Below are 16,208 nucleotides of genomic sequence, written 5' to 3'. Positions count from 1 at the left end.
TTATATCTTTTATAATGTTTGTAAAATTGTGAAAAAAAAAGTTAAACACATTTTTTTTTTTTTTTTGGAAAAAATCACCTTTATTTCTCAACATAGTCTCCATAGAGGTCTACACATTTGGTCCAACGAGTTTCCAATTTTTTCATCCTATCTAAAAAGTAGGATTTGTCAAATTGTACAAAATAGTCATTGACAGCCTTGATGACATCCTCGTTCAAAGAAAATTTTTTCCCACTGAGCCAAATTTTTAAGTTTGGGAACAAGAAGTAGTCACACTGGGCCAAGTCCAGAGAATACGGTGGATGTGGAAATAATTCAAACCTCAATTCTTGCAATTTTCCGATGTGTGGGACAGTACATTGTCTTGATGAAAGAGCAATTTTTTGTTTGCCAATCTTGGCTGTTTTTTCTTTAGTTCTTCTTTTAAATGGTCCAACAATGACGGATAATAGACTCCTGTTATTGTCTTACCCTTTTCCAAATAGTCTATCATGATAATTCCTTGTGAATCCCAAAAAACAGTGGCCATCACTTTCCCAGCTGATGAAATGGTCTTCGCTTTTTTTGGTGCTCTTTCACTGGGCATTGTCCACTGTTTTCACTGCTTGGACTCAGGTGTGTAGTGGTGGATCCAAGTTTTGTCTGCAGTCACAAATCGACGCAAAAAATCCTGTGAATTGTGATTAAACACTGTGTTGAAATGTCTTTTTGAATGTGTTTTTTGTGGCACCCATCATGCACATAGCTTTTTCATATGCAATTTTTCGTGCAGGATATTATACACTCGTTCAATTGAGATGCCTACAATCTCAGCAATCTCATGCGCTTTACTCGGCAGTCTTCCATAATGATACCATGGATTTTGTCGATCATTTCCTTTGTATAATGACCTCAGTCAGGCATTTGGAGTGCACTTCATCTTCGATGGACTTACAAACATGTTTAAACTCATTTATCCAAAAATAACTAGTCTTTGATGCTGGTGCAGAGTCCCCATGAACTGCATCTAACTTGGCTTTGATCTGCGTGGCCGTCCACTTCTTCAAATAAAAGTGTTTTATCACTGCATGAACTAATTTTTCACTATTTTTATGAAAAATGCCAACACCATCAAACAATTTTAAATGTTTGCCAAACGATAACTACTCATCACATGTGGCTAAAATTTTGCCAGGGGTCACGAAAAAAATGATACGTGCCAACACTGGAATGAATGAACGAATTGTGTCTCAGTCTATTGGAAATTTACCAAACTTTTCAAACAACCCTCGTACATGTATCTTATACCTTCATAACTACCTTCCTTGAGGAATAACAGATTAATGTATAATAATTTAAGTAATGGTTATTTCAGTGAGGGATAGTTTTTGTTTTAATATTCAGATATGTCATATGTTTTTCAAAATACTGTGCTGTTGAGATTACTGACAGATACATCTCAATAATTGTCTCATAATTCGAAACATTGACAATTCCAGTAACTTAATATTTAAAAAACAACAACAAAAAAAAAGGAATTTTGAATATTGAATTAAAGGCTAACTTCAAACAAGCACATCAGATTGTTCTATATTTTACAATGAATGAATGAATATAATGCTTCTACAATGTAACATATGTTAAAATAAAGTCATACTCAGTGGAATTCTTTAAAAGTAGTACAGGTTAAAATAATCTTTAAAACAAGTTTCATAGCAACAAACCTTTGATGACCTGTTTGAGATAGCAATCATAATTAGCTTAAACCCCAAATTGCTCAGTGAATGTTAAGTTTTAATGTAATGCAAGCAAGTTTTTTTTTGTGTGTGTGTGTGTGTGTGTGTGAGAGAGAGAGAGAATTATACTCACAAAAAAAAGTGAAAAACTTATAGCACTGTGCTTTAGTCAAGTATTAGATAATCTGAGAATCCTACTAGATCTAGAGGCTAAACAAAGAACATTTTCAAGCCACTTCTGTCTTCTAGTTTGGAAAAGTGGAGATGTTATCTACTCAGCCAACCTAGCAACAACTAATAAAGGTTTCAATTTTTATTTGATTCATATTTTGGTATTCAAGCTTATTTTCTCTAATAATGTAAACTCAATATTGTATTACATGTAATACTATCACAGCTTTCTGTACTCCTCTTGAGGGTAAATTCCAGGAATTTGATGATGATACTTTTTGTGTCTTGTTTAACCTTCTCTCTGTGTACAAATATTTTAATGTTAACCATGTACAGGGGTGTAATTACACCCCATGCATTTTTAATGCAAAATGTAAAGAAAAAACTTTGGCATAAGAATTCCAATCATAGTATAGATTTCATCAGCATCAGTATCATACCGAATATGAGGTTGTTTGTATTGCTGTGGATTTCTGGATGTATCATAATGATCTCTGGCTTTTCTGTTAGTTTCACACACAATCACATTTATAATTGTTTCGGGAATTATTTGTTTGAAACAGTCCTTTGCGGAGCATAGATTTTGAGTTAGTATTGCTGCAGCAATTCCTTCTCTTTCTCGAAATACCTGAAAGGCAGGAACCTTATGTACATTAGGAGGAACATTGGTCCATCTTCTGTTCATTTTTGAGTTTGTATTCAGATACACAACAACATTTTCCAGGATATTCTCAGCAGAAGAACCAGCAGCCGAAGCGTCCACAGCAGCTATAGATTCTGCATTTAATGTAATGCGAGAACTAAGAGGAGAAGAAGTTCTTCGTCTTATTGTGGTATATATTCTTCAGCAACATTGTCAAAAGCTGAGAAATTGCCATCAAAAATATCGTTTTCTAATTCCACATCTGAATCATCATCGCTTGGCATATCTGATGAAGCAACTGACAACACTTCCTCTAAAAGATCTCTCAACTTGGAACTGGTATGGTGTCTTTTTCTTCCTATCATAATTATCTAAAATATCCACAGAAAAAAAAAAATTCTATAAAAACTACAACAAAAAAATAAACATATCACAAAACAAACTTAGTAGCAATGAGTAGTAGTAAAATAAGCAGTAATGAAGAAAAACAGCAATAAACAGCAGATAATAATTCATAATTCGCAAGACAATATCAAATATGAAAACCATAAACGCTTACCACTAATTCAATAAAAAACATATCTTTCTTCTTTGAAATACAAGCAAAGACTGAACTGAAACTGCATCAAATCATTTTAGAGATAATGAAATTACGCTACAGTGTACACTAGTAAGCTGAACAAAAAATAACTAAAAATGAAGAAAAATATACATGCTCATACAAGAATCATACATAGTTCCAAAGCGAATATGGTAGCAAAGCAAAAAATATATATTTCAGGCAACAGGAAAGTAAATGCAAAACAAACTATGGAAAAATACTAACACAGCTGCTTACAAAACCTGGTTTTTGTATGGAGAATATCGGGGTGCATATACACCCCTGTACACAGTTAAGCCCTCAGGCACCTTTAAAGCCTTACTACTACATTCAAACGCACCAATTTCAATGAAATTTCTTTCAAATTGTGCGTGAAACATATCACAGATAGCATTCCTAAGAAAACTTTGGAAAATTTCCATTCAGCAACTTTTTATTTACGTTTTTATTAGCCTAGGGTGTGTTTGCTTCTCTGTACACATAAAGAAGGTTAAAATGAATACATTACGTCATTTAGGATTTGTTTCTTTATATAGAAAACAAGCTTAGGATTTCTTTTGTATAGAAAACAAGCACATTAGCTGTTGATTTTTATTTAGATACATGTATTATGTCAATGAAGAAAAGAGCTTAAACAGCTTCTGCTTGGAGAAAATCAGATCCCAGAATAACTTGGACTGATGTATCAGCAGTACCAGGAGATACTAGGAATTGATGATTAACTCTAAGGGAAAAACAAGGAAATGAAATATAGATATTAATAAGTCTTCTAACACATGGCTGTGATTCAAAAATTCCTTTGAATTTAGCTGAATGACTTATATTATATTATGTATATCTAATAAACCTTTATTTACCTGGATTATGTTAGCAACAAACTTCTTTTGAAGCATTGTCTCTAGAGACTTCGATCTTTAAGGAATCATTTTCTTTCATTCTCTTTCTACAATCTGGTGAGAAATGACCATACTTGCCAAGTAGAAACTTTTAGTGATGGATTTCTCCTTCTCACAAACTTGAGAATTCTGAGATCCCTTCCTTTCTTCTCCTTTTTGAGTAAGTTTATGTTTCCCTTTGGTAGTCACATGATAAAGGATAGTTGCATCATTTGCTTATTTTTGTTCTTGAATATCACAAAATTGGGTATGTTAATCTAAGCTCTTTACTTTATGCAAGTATTTCTTACTCCTAAATAAATCCAGTACAAGTATGCAGGATTGCCTAACTAAATTGAATAATTCAATAATTCTGTTGTCTATTTCCATATTAAATTTGTTATGAAAATCAGCAATAAAAAAGATCAAACTATGAAAATAGAGAAGCATAGAAAACTTAACTATATTCTGAATGGAGTACCTATTGAACAAGTTAAATATTTAAGCTATTTAGGCACAATTTTTAGAGGATTGTAAATTAAATATGGAAACAGACAGACTCCATCTTTCTTGGTCTCTTGTCTTTTCCTTCAGCATATGTAAGATTTAGTTGGCAAGTTCTTTATGTTGCCCATTCAACTCTTTCGCTATCTTCTTCACCGTTGCAACATAATCAAGATAATTCATCATCATCATCATCATCAAATTCCTGCCATGTACCCTCAAGGGGTGTACAGGATATGACAGTACTACATGAAAAAATTACATCATTACTAACTTCCTATCTACAATTTTCCTCCAAATCAGTCTGTTACTTGTCAAGACTCCAACATCATCAGATCTTATATTTCTATCATCTAAGGCACTTTGTACCGTATCAATCCACCTATATCTTGGTCTTCCTCTGGGTCGTTTTCCTGCCAACCTGGCAGAGAACACTTGTTTTGCTAATCTTTCCTCTCCCATTCTATTTAAGTGACCATACCATCTGAGATTAGCTCTGCTAACACATTCCTGGATGCTGACAATGTCAAGTTCTTTCCTAATATCCTCATTTTTAATATGATATTGCCATTCATGCCATCTGTTCACGCCTCTAATCTTTCTCAGGACTCTCATATCTGCGGTCTCTAGTCTTTGGTCAAGTGTTTTACTTCTGACCCAGCTCTCAGATCCATAAGTTAAAATTGGTTTGAACACAGTCTTGTATACAGCTAATTTAGTGTTCCAACTAATTTCTTTCTTATTCCATATGAATTTATTCAATTGACTTCCCACGATACCAGCTTTGCTGATTCTGTTGTCTATTTCTATATTTAGTTTACCATCTTCAGTAAAAATTGTGCCTAAGTAGCTGAAATGTTTTACTTGTTCCACAGGTTCTCCATTCACAACACAGTTGACATTTTCAATGATTCTGCCTATTTTCATTGTCTTTGTCTTTTTATTGCTGACCTTCATACCATATCTATTACAACAGCTATTCAATTTAGTCAGAGAATCTTGCAGACTTGTAGCGGATTTATTTAGAAGTATAACATCATCCGCATAAAGCAAAGAGCTGATATTAACATCTCCAATTTTGATATCAGGTTTAATACCACATTCCTTCATAATGTGATCCATATAGATAATGAATAACAGAGGGGATAATGTACATCCTTGTCTCACACCAGATTTAACATTAAACCATCTTCCTGTACTTCCTTCAATTCTAACTGCTGACTCACAACTCAAATAAAGACTAAGTATTGCTTGATATAATGCCCCATTGACACCATATAACTGCAGCGTATTGAATAGCTTCTCTCTTGGCACCTTGTCATATGCCTTTTCCAAATCGACAAAACTTAAATACAGATCTTTGTTGTATTCCCATGCTTTCTCGACTATTTGTCGTAAAGTGAAGATCTGATCCTGACAGCCTCTATTTGGCCTGAATCCAGCTTGTTCTTCACCAAGCTTTTCTTCCACAATTCTTCTCAACCGTTTCTCAAGTATACTTGCATAGATCTTGCCAGGAACACTCAGTAGGGAAATACCTCTGTAATTCTCACATTCAGTTTTATTTCCCTTTTTATATATGGGTACTATCAGAGCTCTACTCCAATCATCGGGAATTCGTCCCTCTGTCCAGGCTTTCTGAACTATGCAGTGCAGCCACTGTAAGACTCTTATACCACCATACTTCAGCATTTCTGGTCGAATATCATCTACTCCTGCTGCCTTTCCACATTTCAAGCCTTTGATGGCTTTTTCTACTTCAAGTATGGATATGTATTCCTGACTGCATGCCTGGTCAGTGTTTTTTATCACCGTGCTGTCATCACTGCTTGTTTCATTTAGCAGTTTTTCAAAGTAATTACTCCATACTTCAAGGATATCTTTTTCTCCTGTTTTCATTTCACCTTTATCATCTCTAATTCCTTTTACAGCACTCTTTCCTCCATTCCTAAGCTTCTTCAACAACCTCCAGAATATTTTGCCACCTTCTTGATATTTATTTTCTATATTCTTGCCAAAGTCCTCCCATGACTTTTGTTTAGCTAGTTTTACACACTGTTTAGCTTTCTTACATTTGTCTCTGTATTCTGTAAGAGTAAAAGCTGACTTATTTGCCAGGAACTTTTGATATGCTTTCTTCTTTTCCTTCACTGCCTCTTTAACTTCCTATGTCCACCAGGGAGTTCTGATTTTTTTATCTTTGCACACAACCTCACCACATGCCTCTCTGGCAGAATCAATCAATGTTTCCTTCAGAGTTTGCCACTGAATCTCCAAGGTTTGATTCCTGTTCTCAAACTCTTTCATTTTCTTTTCAATAATATTTCTGTATTTTAGTCTACAGTTTACATCTGAGAGCTGCTCAACTTTTATTCGCTTTAAAACTTTCTTACATGTTATTCTTTTCAATATGAAATTCAATTTTATCCTGCTCAAGACTAAATAGTGATCACTTCCAATTTCAAATCCTCTGTACACTCTGATGTCCTGCACCAGGGAGAAAACATCACTATCAACAATAACATAGTCAATGAGACTTTTCTTATTCCTAGCCTCTTCTCTCCATGTGAATTTGTGCACATTTTTATGTTGGAACATGGTGTTAGTAATAACCAGTCCATGTCCTGAGCAGAAATCCAACAGATATTTGCCATTATTATTAGCTTTGCTCTTTTCTCCAAATTTTCCCAAAATATTTTTGTATGTCTCACAATCATTTCCTACTCTACTATTTAGATCCCCAACAAGGACCAACTTTTCCTTTTACATTGTGTCAGTTGCTTTTTCTAAAGCCTCAAAAAATTCCTCCACTTCTACCTTAGTAGAACCTTCTGTGGGACCATAGGCACAAATAAGTCTCATTGTCCAGTTCCCCATTCTCATATTTGCCCACATTACTCTACTTGAGACTGACTGCCATTCAAGAAGATTAGCCTCGTATTTTGTGTTGAATACTATGGCTACTCCTTCTTTTCCTTGATTGTTATTGCCTGAATATAACATTTTGTATTTATTGCTCAGAAAGATCTCACCAGTTTTGGTCTTTTTTGTTTCAGTCACCCCTATTATGTCGATCTGGTACTTATCTAATTCCTCAGCTAGCTCCATTTCTTTGCCATTCAGGCTTCTTACGTTGATAGTACCGATCTTTAACTCTGGTGATGTTGAGTTGGGGTTTGTTTTCAGATTTGTTCCAGTAGCTGACTTTTCGCTGTTCGCCCTGGTTCCCTGGCGAAAACAACGGGGGCCTTGTTTAACCGGGTGACACCCCAGCCGGCATGAAATTTTGTCATGTTGTACCATCATTTTTTATTTTGGTTTAACCAATAAGAATACAATTTGGTCGGCTAAATCCCAAATTGCCAGCCCATCCTCGTTCGTTCAGTATCAAAGTAGATACCCAACAGGGTGCACCACGAGAAGGTGAGGATTGGACATTAGGTCAGAAGCCCTGGTCGGTTCTCCGCATTCCTTTAAAGGCTATGTGGAGGTCTCCTCTCAGTTATACAGCTTTGACCCTTAAGCACCCCCATAAGCATCAAGATAATTGTCTTTTCCAATTATTTATCTGCCTGCATAATATGTCCAAAGTACATTAATTTCTGTTTAATGATCATTCCCACCAATGAGCATTCTGTCTTTATATTCTCCAAAATCTTCTTATTAGTCATTCTTGCAATCCATGTGATTCCTAATAGTCTCCTCCATGTCCATAATTCAAATGAATCAGTTCACTTTCTGCCTTTCTTTTTAATGATCCAGCTTTCACATTCATATATCAATAATGGAAATATCATTGTTTTAACTCTGTTAAAAGTAAGTTCTGTGGTTAGTGTAGAAAGTCATTTGAATAAATTTATATGGAATAAAAGAGAAATTAGTAAAACACTAAACTAGCTGTATACAGTACACTATTCAAACCAGTTTTAACTTATGGAACTGAGAACTAGGTTAGAAATAAAACACTTCATCAAAGACTTTAGACCACAGATGTGAGAGTTCTGAGAAAGATTACAGGAGCAAACAGATTGCATCAACAACAGAATCATATTAAAAATGAGAATATTAGAAAGGAACCTGAAATTTTAGCATTCACAAGCATGTGAGCAGAGTTATTTCTGAGGGGAGGGTGTGATGATTTAAACAGAAGTGGAGAAGATAGGTTAGCAAAGCAGGTATTTGTTGCCAGGATGGAAGGGGAAAGACAAGATAGAGGTGGATTGATAATTAGAAGTGCCTTGGAAGACCAAAATGTAAGTTACAATGCTGGAGTCTTGACAGATAACAGATTAATTTTCAGGAAAATTGCTGATAGGAAGTTAGTATTGATATTCATCTATTGTCATGATATTCTCATGGAAAGGCTTAGACGTTGGCTATACATTCTTATTAAATAGCTTAAGGAAATTACAACGTACAATAGAATATACATTGAAATAAATTTTAATACACTTCCAATATTTCGGCAATGTCACGTTGCCATTATCTAAGTTCCTGAATATATTTAAATTTCTTTATTAAAAATTATATATATTTAAATTTCCTAAATATATTTAAGTTCCTATGATAATGGCACCTGACGTTGCCGAAATATTGGAAGTGTATTAAAATTTATTTTAATGTGTATTCTATTGTATGTTGTAATTTCCTTAAGCTATTTAGTAAGTATTATCATGATATTGTATTTTCCCCCCTTACACACATCAGGAATTTGATGATGATGATGACGATAAAGTATGACTTCACAACCAGTTGTGAAGGTCATGATAAAGTATGAAGTCATACTTTACCATGACTTCATTTTGCTTTGCATTACAATCATATGTTGCAAGCTGAAGGCAAGTCATGCTTTTTTTTTGTTTTGTTTTTTTCCATCTCCTTTTTTGTGCTTTGGTAAGAATTCAGGCTCGTGAAATAATTCATAAACTAAGACTGAATTCTTATATACTGTTATTGTGAACTCACTCACTATAACAAACTACCATAAAGCACCTTAAAACATTAATGCTGTGATGGAGGAAATATATTTAGGTTATTTGCCAAATCTCACAGAAGTTTTGCACTAACTGCCTGTATCTTTAGCTTATCACAATGTTACATTTCTTCCAGCAAAATAGGATCAATAGTTTTTTCTTTGCTTTCAGACATTTTTAACTTTATCATTGAGTGATATGGCAAACAGAGTTCAGCTTTCTGGACCCAAAGAGGCAGAAAAGTATATTCTTCACATGGTAAGACTTTAAATATTCCTATATGATATTAATGCTTGATTTTTCTGGCAGGTGTCATTATTATTTATTTTATATATTGCAAGCTTAATGTTGTCTTAAAAATTAAATCGTGATCCTTTTTCTTAATTACTGACATTCTTCTATTTTCACAGTACAAAGTTCACCTTTTTTTTTTTCCTACAAGAAAATCAACTGAAATATAGAATTTCACTAAACTATTTAAGAACAGATTCACACAAATTAATACATTATTTTTTCAAAAACTGTTATCTTTGATACATACAGGAGAATCATATATGAAAGTATATTTTATTTCATATGCAAATGAGATTTATGAATATCTCTTAATACTTATATAATATAATAGCCCTACACACAAGAGGTATCAAGACTTGTTGACACAACATTGCCATAAGTGAGCAAGTGGTTAGAATGAAGATATGAATTTGTTGATGTTCTTCTTGAAGAGCCCTGGATTGTAATAGAAAACAGTAATGGGAAAGCTGTTCCAAAGAACAGTGGTATATGGAATATTAGGTGGATGAGTTTGGAGCTAAACTGTATATGGGAGTTGACCAGTAGCTCCTTGTGCTCATACGTAATTATAGGAAAGTGGAGGAATGGTGGTGATCAGGTCAGTGGAGCAGCATGCATGGAACTTATAGAAAAGACACAATGCCTCAATAGAGCATCTGTGAGATAAAGCAATTGGAAGGAGTCATTGAGAGCACAGCCATCTAATAAATGAATATTTCTCTTCTGAATACAATCAAGCATCTTGAGTGAGGTTTTTAGGTGCACTACCCCAAATGTGAGAACTGTATTTCAAAGGTCATGTTGATTTGAGATTTATGAAGTGTCAGAAATTGAACAGAAGAATACCAAGATATTTGGAGGCTGCAGAGACTATGAACAAGATGTATTTTGTGCCAGAAGAGGCTAGATGTGAAGATCAACCCCAGAAGAGTAAACTGATCGTGGTTGATGAGCAGAATATTATCAAAATTAAAGGAGAAAAGCATGGTCTTTCTTCCAGGAAATGGGACAGAAATGTATAATTTTGTTTGTTGGCATTAAAATTTATTGTTTATCCTCACCCCACTTGGGAATAGCAAGGAGATCCACATTTAAATGGGTGTTATTCAGATCTTCTTTAACATAATTTGGACATTATGTAGAACAGTACATAGTTTGTATTTAAGTTGTAAATAAGCAGTTTGAATTGCAGGAGGTAGAGAAAGATGATTTGATGTAAAATCAGGTTGTAAGCCAAGGGCGGACACTATTACCACTGTTATTTTTCATCTATATGGATTATGTTGAAAAGGAAAATGGCATTAAACCTGAAAAACTTAGAGATGTTAATCTGAACTACTTTATATGATGTTTTAAGGATACTTGTGATATAAAGACTGAATAATATAAGCACGTAAACACAAGAAAGATATTTAATTAACCAAATATTTCGGTCTGGAAATAGCAGACCATCTTCAGTGGCACTACAAGAACAGTTTTTTAAAAAAAAAATGCAAGGTGGAATACTAACAATAGATCATGTGGATTTGAGATTTATGAAGTGTCAAAAATTGAACAGAAGAATACCAAGATATTAATATCTTTATTTCAATCATGTCTCTGCTTAAAAATATTCCCTTTAATACTTAGTGATATAACATCACGCGGCTTGTTCTATTTTTAAATTATCTATTGTTAGTATTCCATCTTGTATTTTTTTTTTAAATTTAAAAAAAAAAATTTTTTTTTAAAACTGTTCTTGTAGTTCCACTGAAGATGGTCTGCTATTTCCGGACCGAAATATTTGATTAATTAAATATCTTTCTTGTGTTTATGCTTATATTATTCAGTGTGAACTACTTTATGCATATGATGTTATATTCCTAAATAAATCTATTGGATGTCTTCAGGATTCTTTAACCTAGTTTTGATATTATTTAACATGAAAATTGGTAATAAAAAGCTAAAAGTAAAAATAGACATGGGCATGGATACATCTCCAAAATATTTCAGCTATTTAGACATTATTTTAGTGAAGATCAAAAATTAAATAATCAAAGCTGGTATGGTGGGGAGCCAGTCGAATAAATTTATTTGGAATACAAGAGAAATTAGTGAAAAACACTAAACTAGATTTATACAAGATATTGTTCAAAACAATTTTAACTTATTGATCTGGGAGCTAGGTTAGAAATAAAACATTTGTTCAAAGACTAGATGCTTAATTTATGAGAGTTCTGAGAAAAATTAGGGGGATGAACAGATGGCATTAATGACAGAATCATACTAAAAAATGGAGATATTAGGAAGAACCTTGACATTGTTAGCATTCAGGAATGTGCGCAAGGCTGACTTAGGAAGTATGATCATTTAAATGAAATGCAAACAAGTGGCAGGATAGTAGAAAAGACTGATCTTTTCATACTATCCTGCCACCTGGTCTCAAGATCTAGGTGGATTGATGTAGCTTTATTATTATTATTGTATTGATCCCATTCTTGAGAGATTGAAGGACCTATTAGCATGTCAGTGCATGTATGAGGTGTAGGTGAGGACTAAGATAGAAATTTATTGAATTTTTTTTTTTTTTTTTTTCAAAAGAGTTGTTCCAAGAGGATAGGGATATATGGAATAAAAGAGGAAGAGGAGAAGCATGTTTGGTGTGTTTACAGTTCCACAGTGAAGGAATGTTGGGCAACTGCTGCTCTTCTTGTATGAACAGATGCAACAAAAAGAGAAGGTAATAATAGTTGCCATTTCAATGGAGCAATGACCATTGAAGTACGTATAGATTAAACACAGATCTGAAATGCCATCAGATCAGTGAAACCTAATTCAGTACTAAATTGTGTATGTAATCAAGGTCAAAAAAGTCACTAAGTCTATTTACATAAATGAAAAGGGAAGCTTGATCTTCAACATGAGAACATGTTACACCTCTCGAGTCACAAATATCAAATATAGTTTCCAACAGGAGATCATATATGCTGGACTGAATAGTATACTCATCCTCTAACAACAGGCTGTGGATTCAAATCCCACCATTGGTATGGATGTTCATAGATGGCTTGTGGTAGATGAATTTTATTGCCTGGTGCAAGATCATTGGATAAGAGGATGTCTAATTCATTCTCTTAACCCTCTTGAGTTTTGGACTTTGTCTACCTAACTACTATTTGAATAGTAAAATCAAAGTGAATCGACACTGAACCATAGTGTCTGTGAGATGGTGGTTGAAGTGGATCTGTAAGAGAGGGATCATCCATGAGCTGAATTTCTTCAGTACCATGAATTTTTAGAGAAGTTTTATGTGTACCTTCCAAACATGTGAGCAGTATTTTAAGCATGGGTGGATTTGGAATTTGTATGAAGTTAGAAGATGGTAGGATGTAAAACAGCATCTTGAACAAAAGAGGATGCCTAGTTTTTTAAATACCAAGGAACTGTTGATGTGATGTGTTTATGCCAAGAGAAAGACCGGAGGTAAGTCTGAGCAAAGAGATCTAATTATGTCTGGTGATTTGTGTATTACTGGGGGTAAGAGTAGGTGAGCTGAGATTTCTTTTGCAAGAGAAGAAGAAGAAGCTTATCTCAGATGTTATGGTCACTTAAACAGAATAAAATATTAAAGATTATCTCATCAAGTACTGTAAGCTAATAACATGAAAAGGACTTAGAGGAAGAACAAGATGCAGGCAGGTTGATGCAATTTCGAGCACTTGAGAAGATTAATATATATAAATGTTAGAGACCTGACAAATAATACCCCATTTGTAAAACAGTTATTGATTAGGGAGACAGGTCATGGAATATTAAGTACATTGGACCCTTATAATCTTTAAATACACCTGAAAATGAGGGAGGAGGGAGAGAAGTTGACAAAGGCTCTAGGATTTTGTACCTTGATCGAGGTTCTATAAAGATCTGAAATGCCATCAGATCAGTGAAACTTAATTCACTGATCTGATGGCATTTCATGTAATCAAGGTAAAAAAAGTCACTAAGTCTATTTACATAAATGAAAAGGGAAGCTTGATCTTCAACATGAGAACATGTTATACCTCTTGAGTCACAAATATGAAATATAGTTTCCAACGGGAGATCATATGTGCTGGACTGAATAGTATACTCATCCTCCAGCAACAGGATGTGGATTCAAATTCCACCATTGGTACGAATGTTTCATAGATGGCTTGTGGTTGGTGAATTTTATTGCCTGGTGCAAGATCATTGGTTAAGAGGATGTCTAATTCATTCTCGTAACCCTCTTGAGTTTTGGACTTTGTCTACCTGACTACTGTTTGAATAAACATAAAATCAAAGTGAATCAACACCGAACCATTGTACACTAGCTGGATATTTGCAATACTTATGTCTTTTTAAGTATTGCAGATACTTCAAAGCTTCCTTTAGACTAGTGTTTCCCAACCTTTTTTGAGTTGCAACCCCCTTTTATAATAGCCAAGTAACCTGCAACCCCTGCCACATTTACATAAAAAAGCATTTTTAATTTTTAAGAATATAATTTTAACCTAATATTTAATGTGATGGTTGTACTTGCATCTGGGCAACCAGCTTCAAGATTCACGGCTGAGTGTTTGTTAAAGCCAATCTCATGTCATCCTCAACATTCAGTCTGTTTCTTGCCTTTGTTTTGATATAAAGAAGCATTGAAAATCCACTCTTGCAGAGACAGTAGAGGCAAATTGAAGTAAAACTCGACATTTGGATATGACTGATACAAAAGCACACCAGAATCGAGTCAGTAAAATTTTCATAAAACAAATTACATGCTGAGAAACTGTTCTGCAAATTCAAAAATTCAACCTGTACTTCATCGGGAATGCTGGCTACATTCAGTGAAGCAGAGAATGAGGTGAACTAAGTTTATGCCAGTTTGCATTAGGCAGCCCATCACTGACATTATTGAATTATATCATTGCAAACAAAGCAGCATCAGCAAAACATATGGGGGTAATCTTCAATTGCATTAAGAGAGCAACTCACCTTTATTTGACAGTCTGTTATTCAAACATCGAGACCCTAATTAAAAATGAATTTTGATATTGAATTTTGGATCATAGTGAATATTTTTATTTCAGTTTACTATTTGTAACATAAAATTTTATTATAATGATAACACTGCATTTGTATATTTTGTATAATTTTTATAACTTTATTTTTAGGGAGTGAATCAAGGTCTGCCACAATAGAAATTTGAAAAAATATTAAATGCCTGCCATAGCAAATAATTAAAATGATATAAAATGTTTAATATGAACATGGTGGGTGTTCTTTTGATATTCTTTAAGTATCTGCTGTGGTGGATCTTAAGTCACGTCCCTTTATTTATCAAAAATCAGTATTACAACCACTACTGGAATATTGCAGTGTAGTCATATTAAAATAAATACGTGTTAGAAACCTTCGTGGTGAAATTTCCTATAAAAATAATTGTAGCTAAAAATAACTACGACAACCCAAAGAAAACATTTTGTGATCCCCTTGGGGGTTGTCACGACCCACAGGTTGGGAACTTGGGCTTTAGACCTCTTTGAGAGTTTCCTTTGGACTTCAAGAGATTCTTTTTCTTTTCTTTTTTTAATCTCTGATGTTGTATGTTATGCATACGACTACACTGCAAGATGGTTTGTGGTCAGTAGGAATGGACATTGATAGAAGTACAGAACTACCTACTTCTGAAACAATTTCATTTGGCTGTGATATTGTTTTTGACATTGAAGTCAGTCACCGCTTGAAAATTCCTGCCAACCACCAATGCTATACGTGAATTGTAATGGCTATATTTGTCCCACTTGCAGTAAGACTTTTACTGCTCCAGCAGGCCTGAGTATGCATATGTGAGCAAAACATTCTTTTGCCTCTGTGAACCCTTCTGCAACTTTAAATCTTCCTATAACACCCACTTATCAAAATATTTTGGTCATTCAGAATATCAGAGAACCTTAACGATTTCTATTGGTCTTGGCACTCACCTCCATGCGAAACATACCAATGCTGTTAATGCTGAAGTTTATATTGAATGTACAAGAGCATGATGGATTACTAGAGAGGAACATTCTGCAATTTGCAATGTTCCTACAACATCCAATTATCGAATTACCTTAGTCCAATTTCCTCGAATTTACTCGAAGTATCGAATTTCCTCAGTACATTCAGAGGATTTAAAGAATATTATTAAATTGTCATTCAGTTAAGTATCTATTACATCAAAGTTGAATCATTATTTGAAGACGGAATTTTGCTGGTAAGATCCTCCTTCCTGGTTAGTAGAGTATCATCCTGCATCATTTGTTAGATCCATGTGGAAAAGCAGAAAGTGTCTTTATGTCCAAATGAAGACATTATATAAGAAGAGTACAAGTGTTTATACTAGAGGAATACTGGGTAGAGTTCCTCCTCCAAGTGAGATGCAAAAGGAGGAGGAATGTC

The 16,208-nt window shown here is 34.1% G+C and overlaps 1 protein-coding gene across 1 annotated transcript in view; it reads left to right on the top strand.

Annotated features, from left to right (window-relative positions):
• The window catches only part of CSN3 (COP9 signalosome subunit 3), a 218,263-nt gene that overhangs the window by 107,763 nt on the left and 94,292 nt on the right, over window positions 1-16,208 (top strand). Inside the window, exon 12 of the mRNA XM_090407666.1 lies at window positions 9,654-9,740. Within this exon, the coding sequence (XP_090263792.1) occupies window positions 9,654-9,740 (87 nt within the window). The remainder of the gene's footprint in view (window positions 1-9,653; window positions 9,741-16,208) is intronic.

This window comes from Typopeltis vanoorti, chromosome 17 (assembly GCF_054136105.1).
Source record: "Typopeltis vanoorti isolate ZY-2024b chromosome 17, IOZ_Tvanoo_1.0, whole genome shotgun sequence".
In the NCBI taxonomy this organism is placed as follows: domain Eukaryota; kingdom Metazoa; phylum Arthropoda; class Arachnida; order Uropygi; family Thelyphonidae; genus Typopeltis; species Typopeltis vanoorti.
The sequence above is the reverse complement of the archived record's forward strand: the minus strand, read 5'-3'. Positions and strand labels throughout refer to the sequence as shown.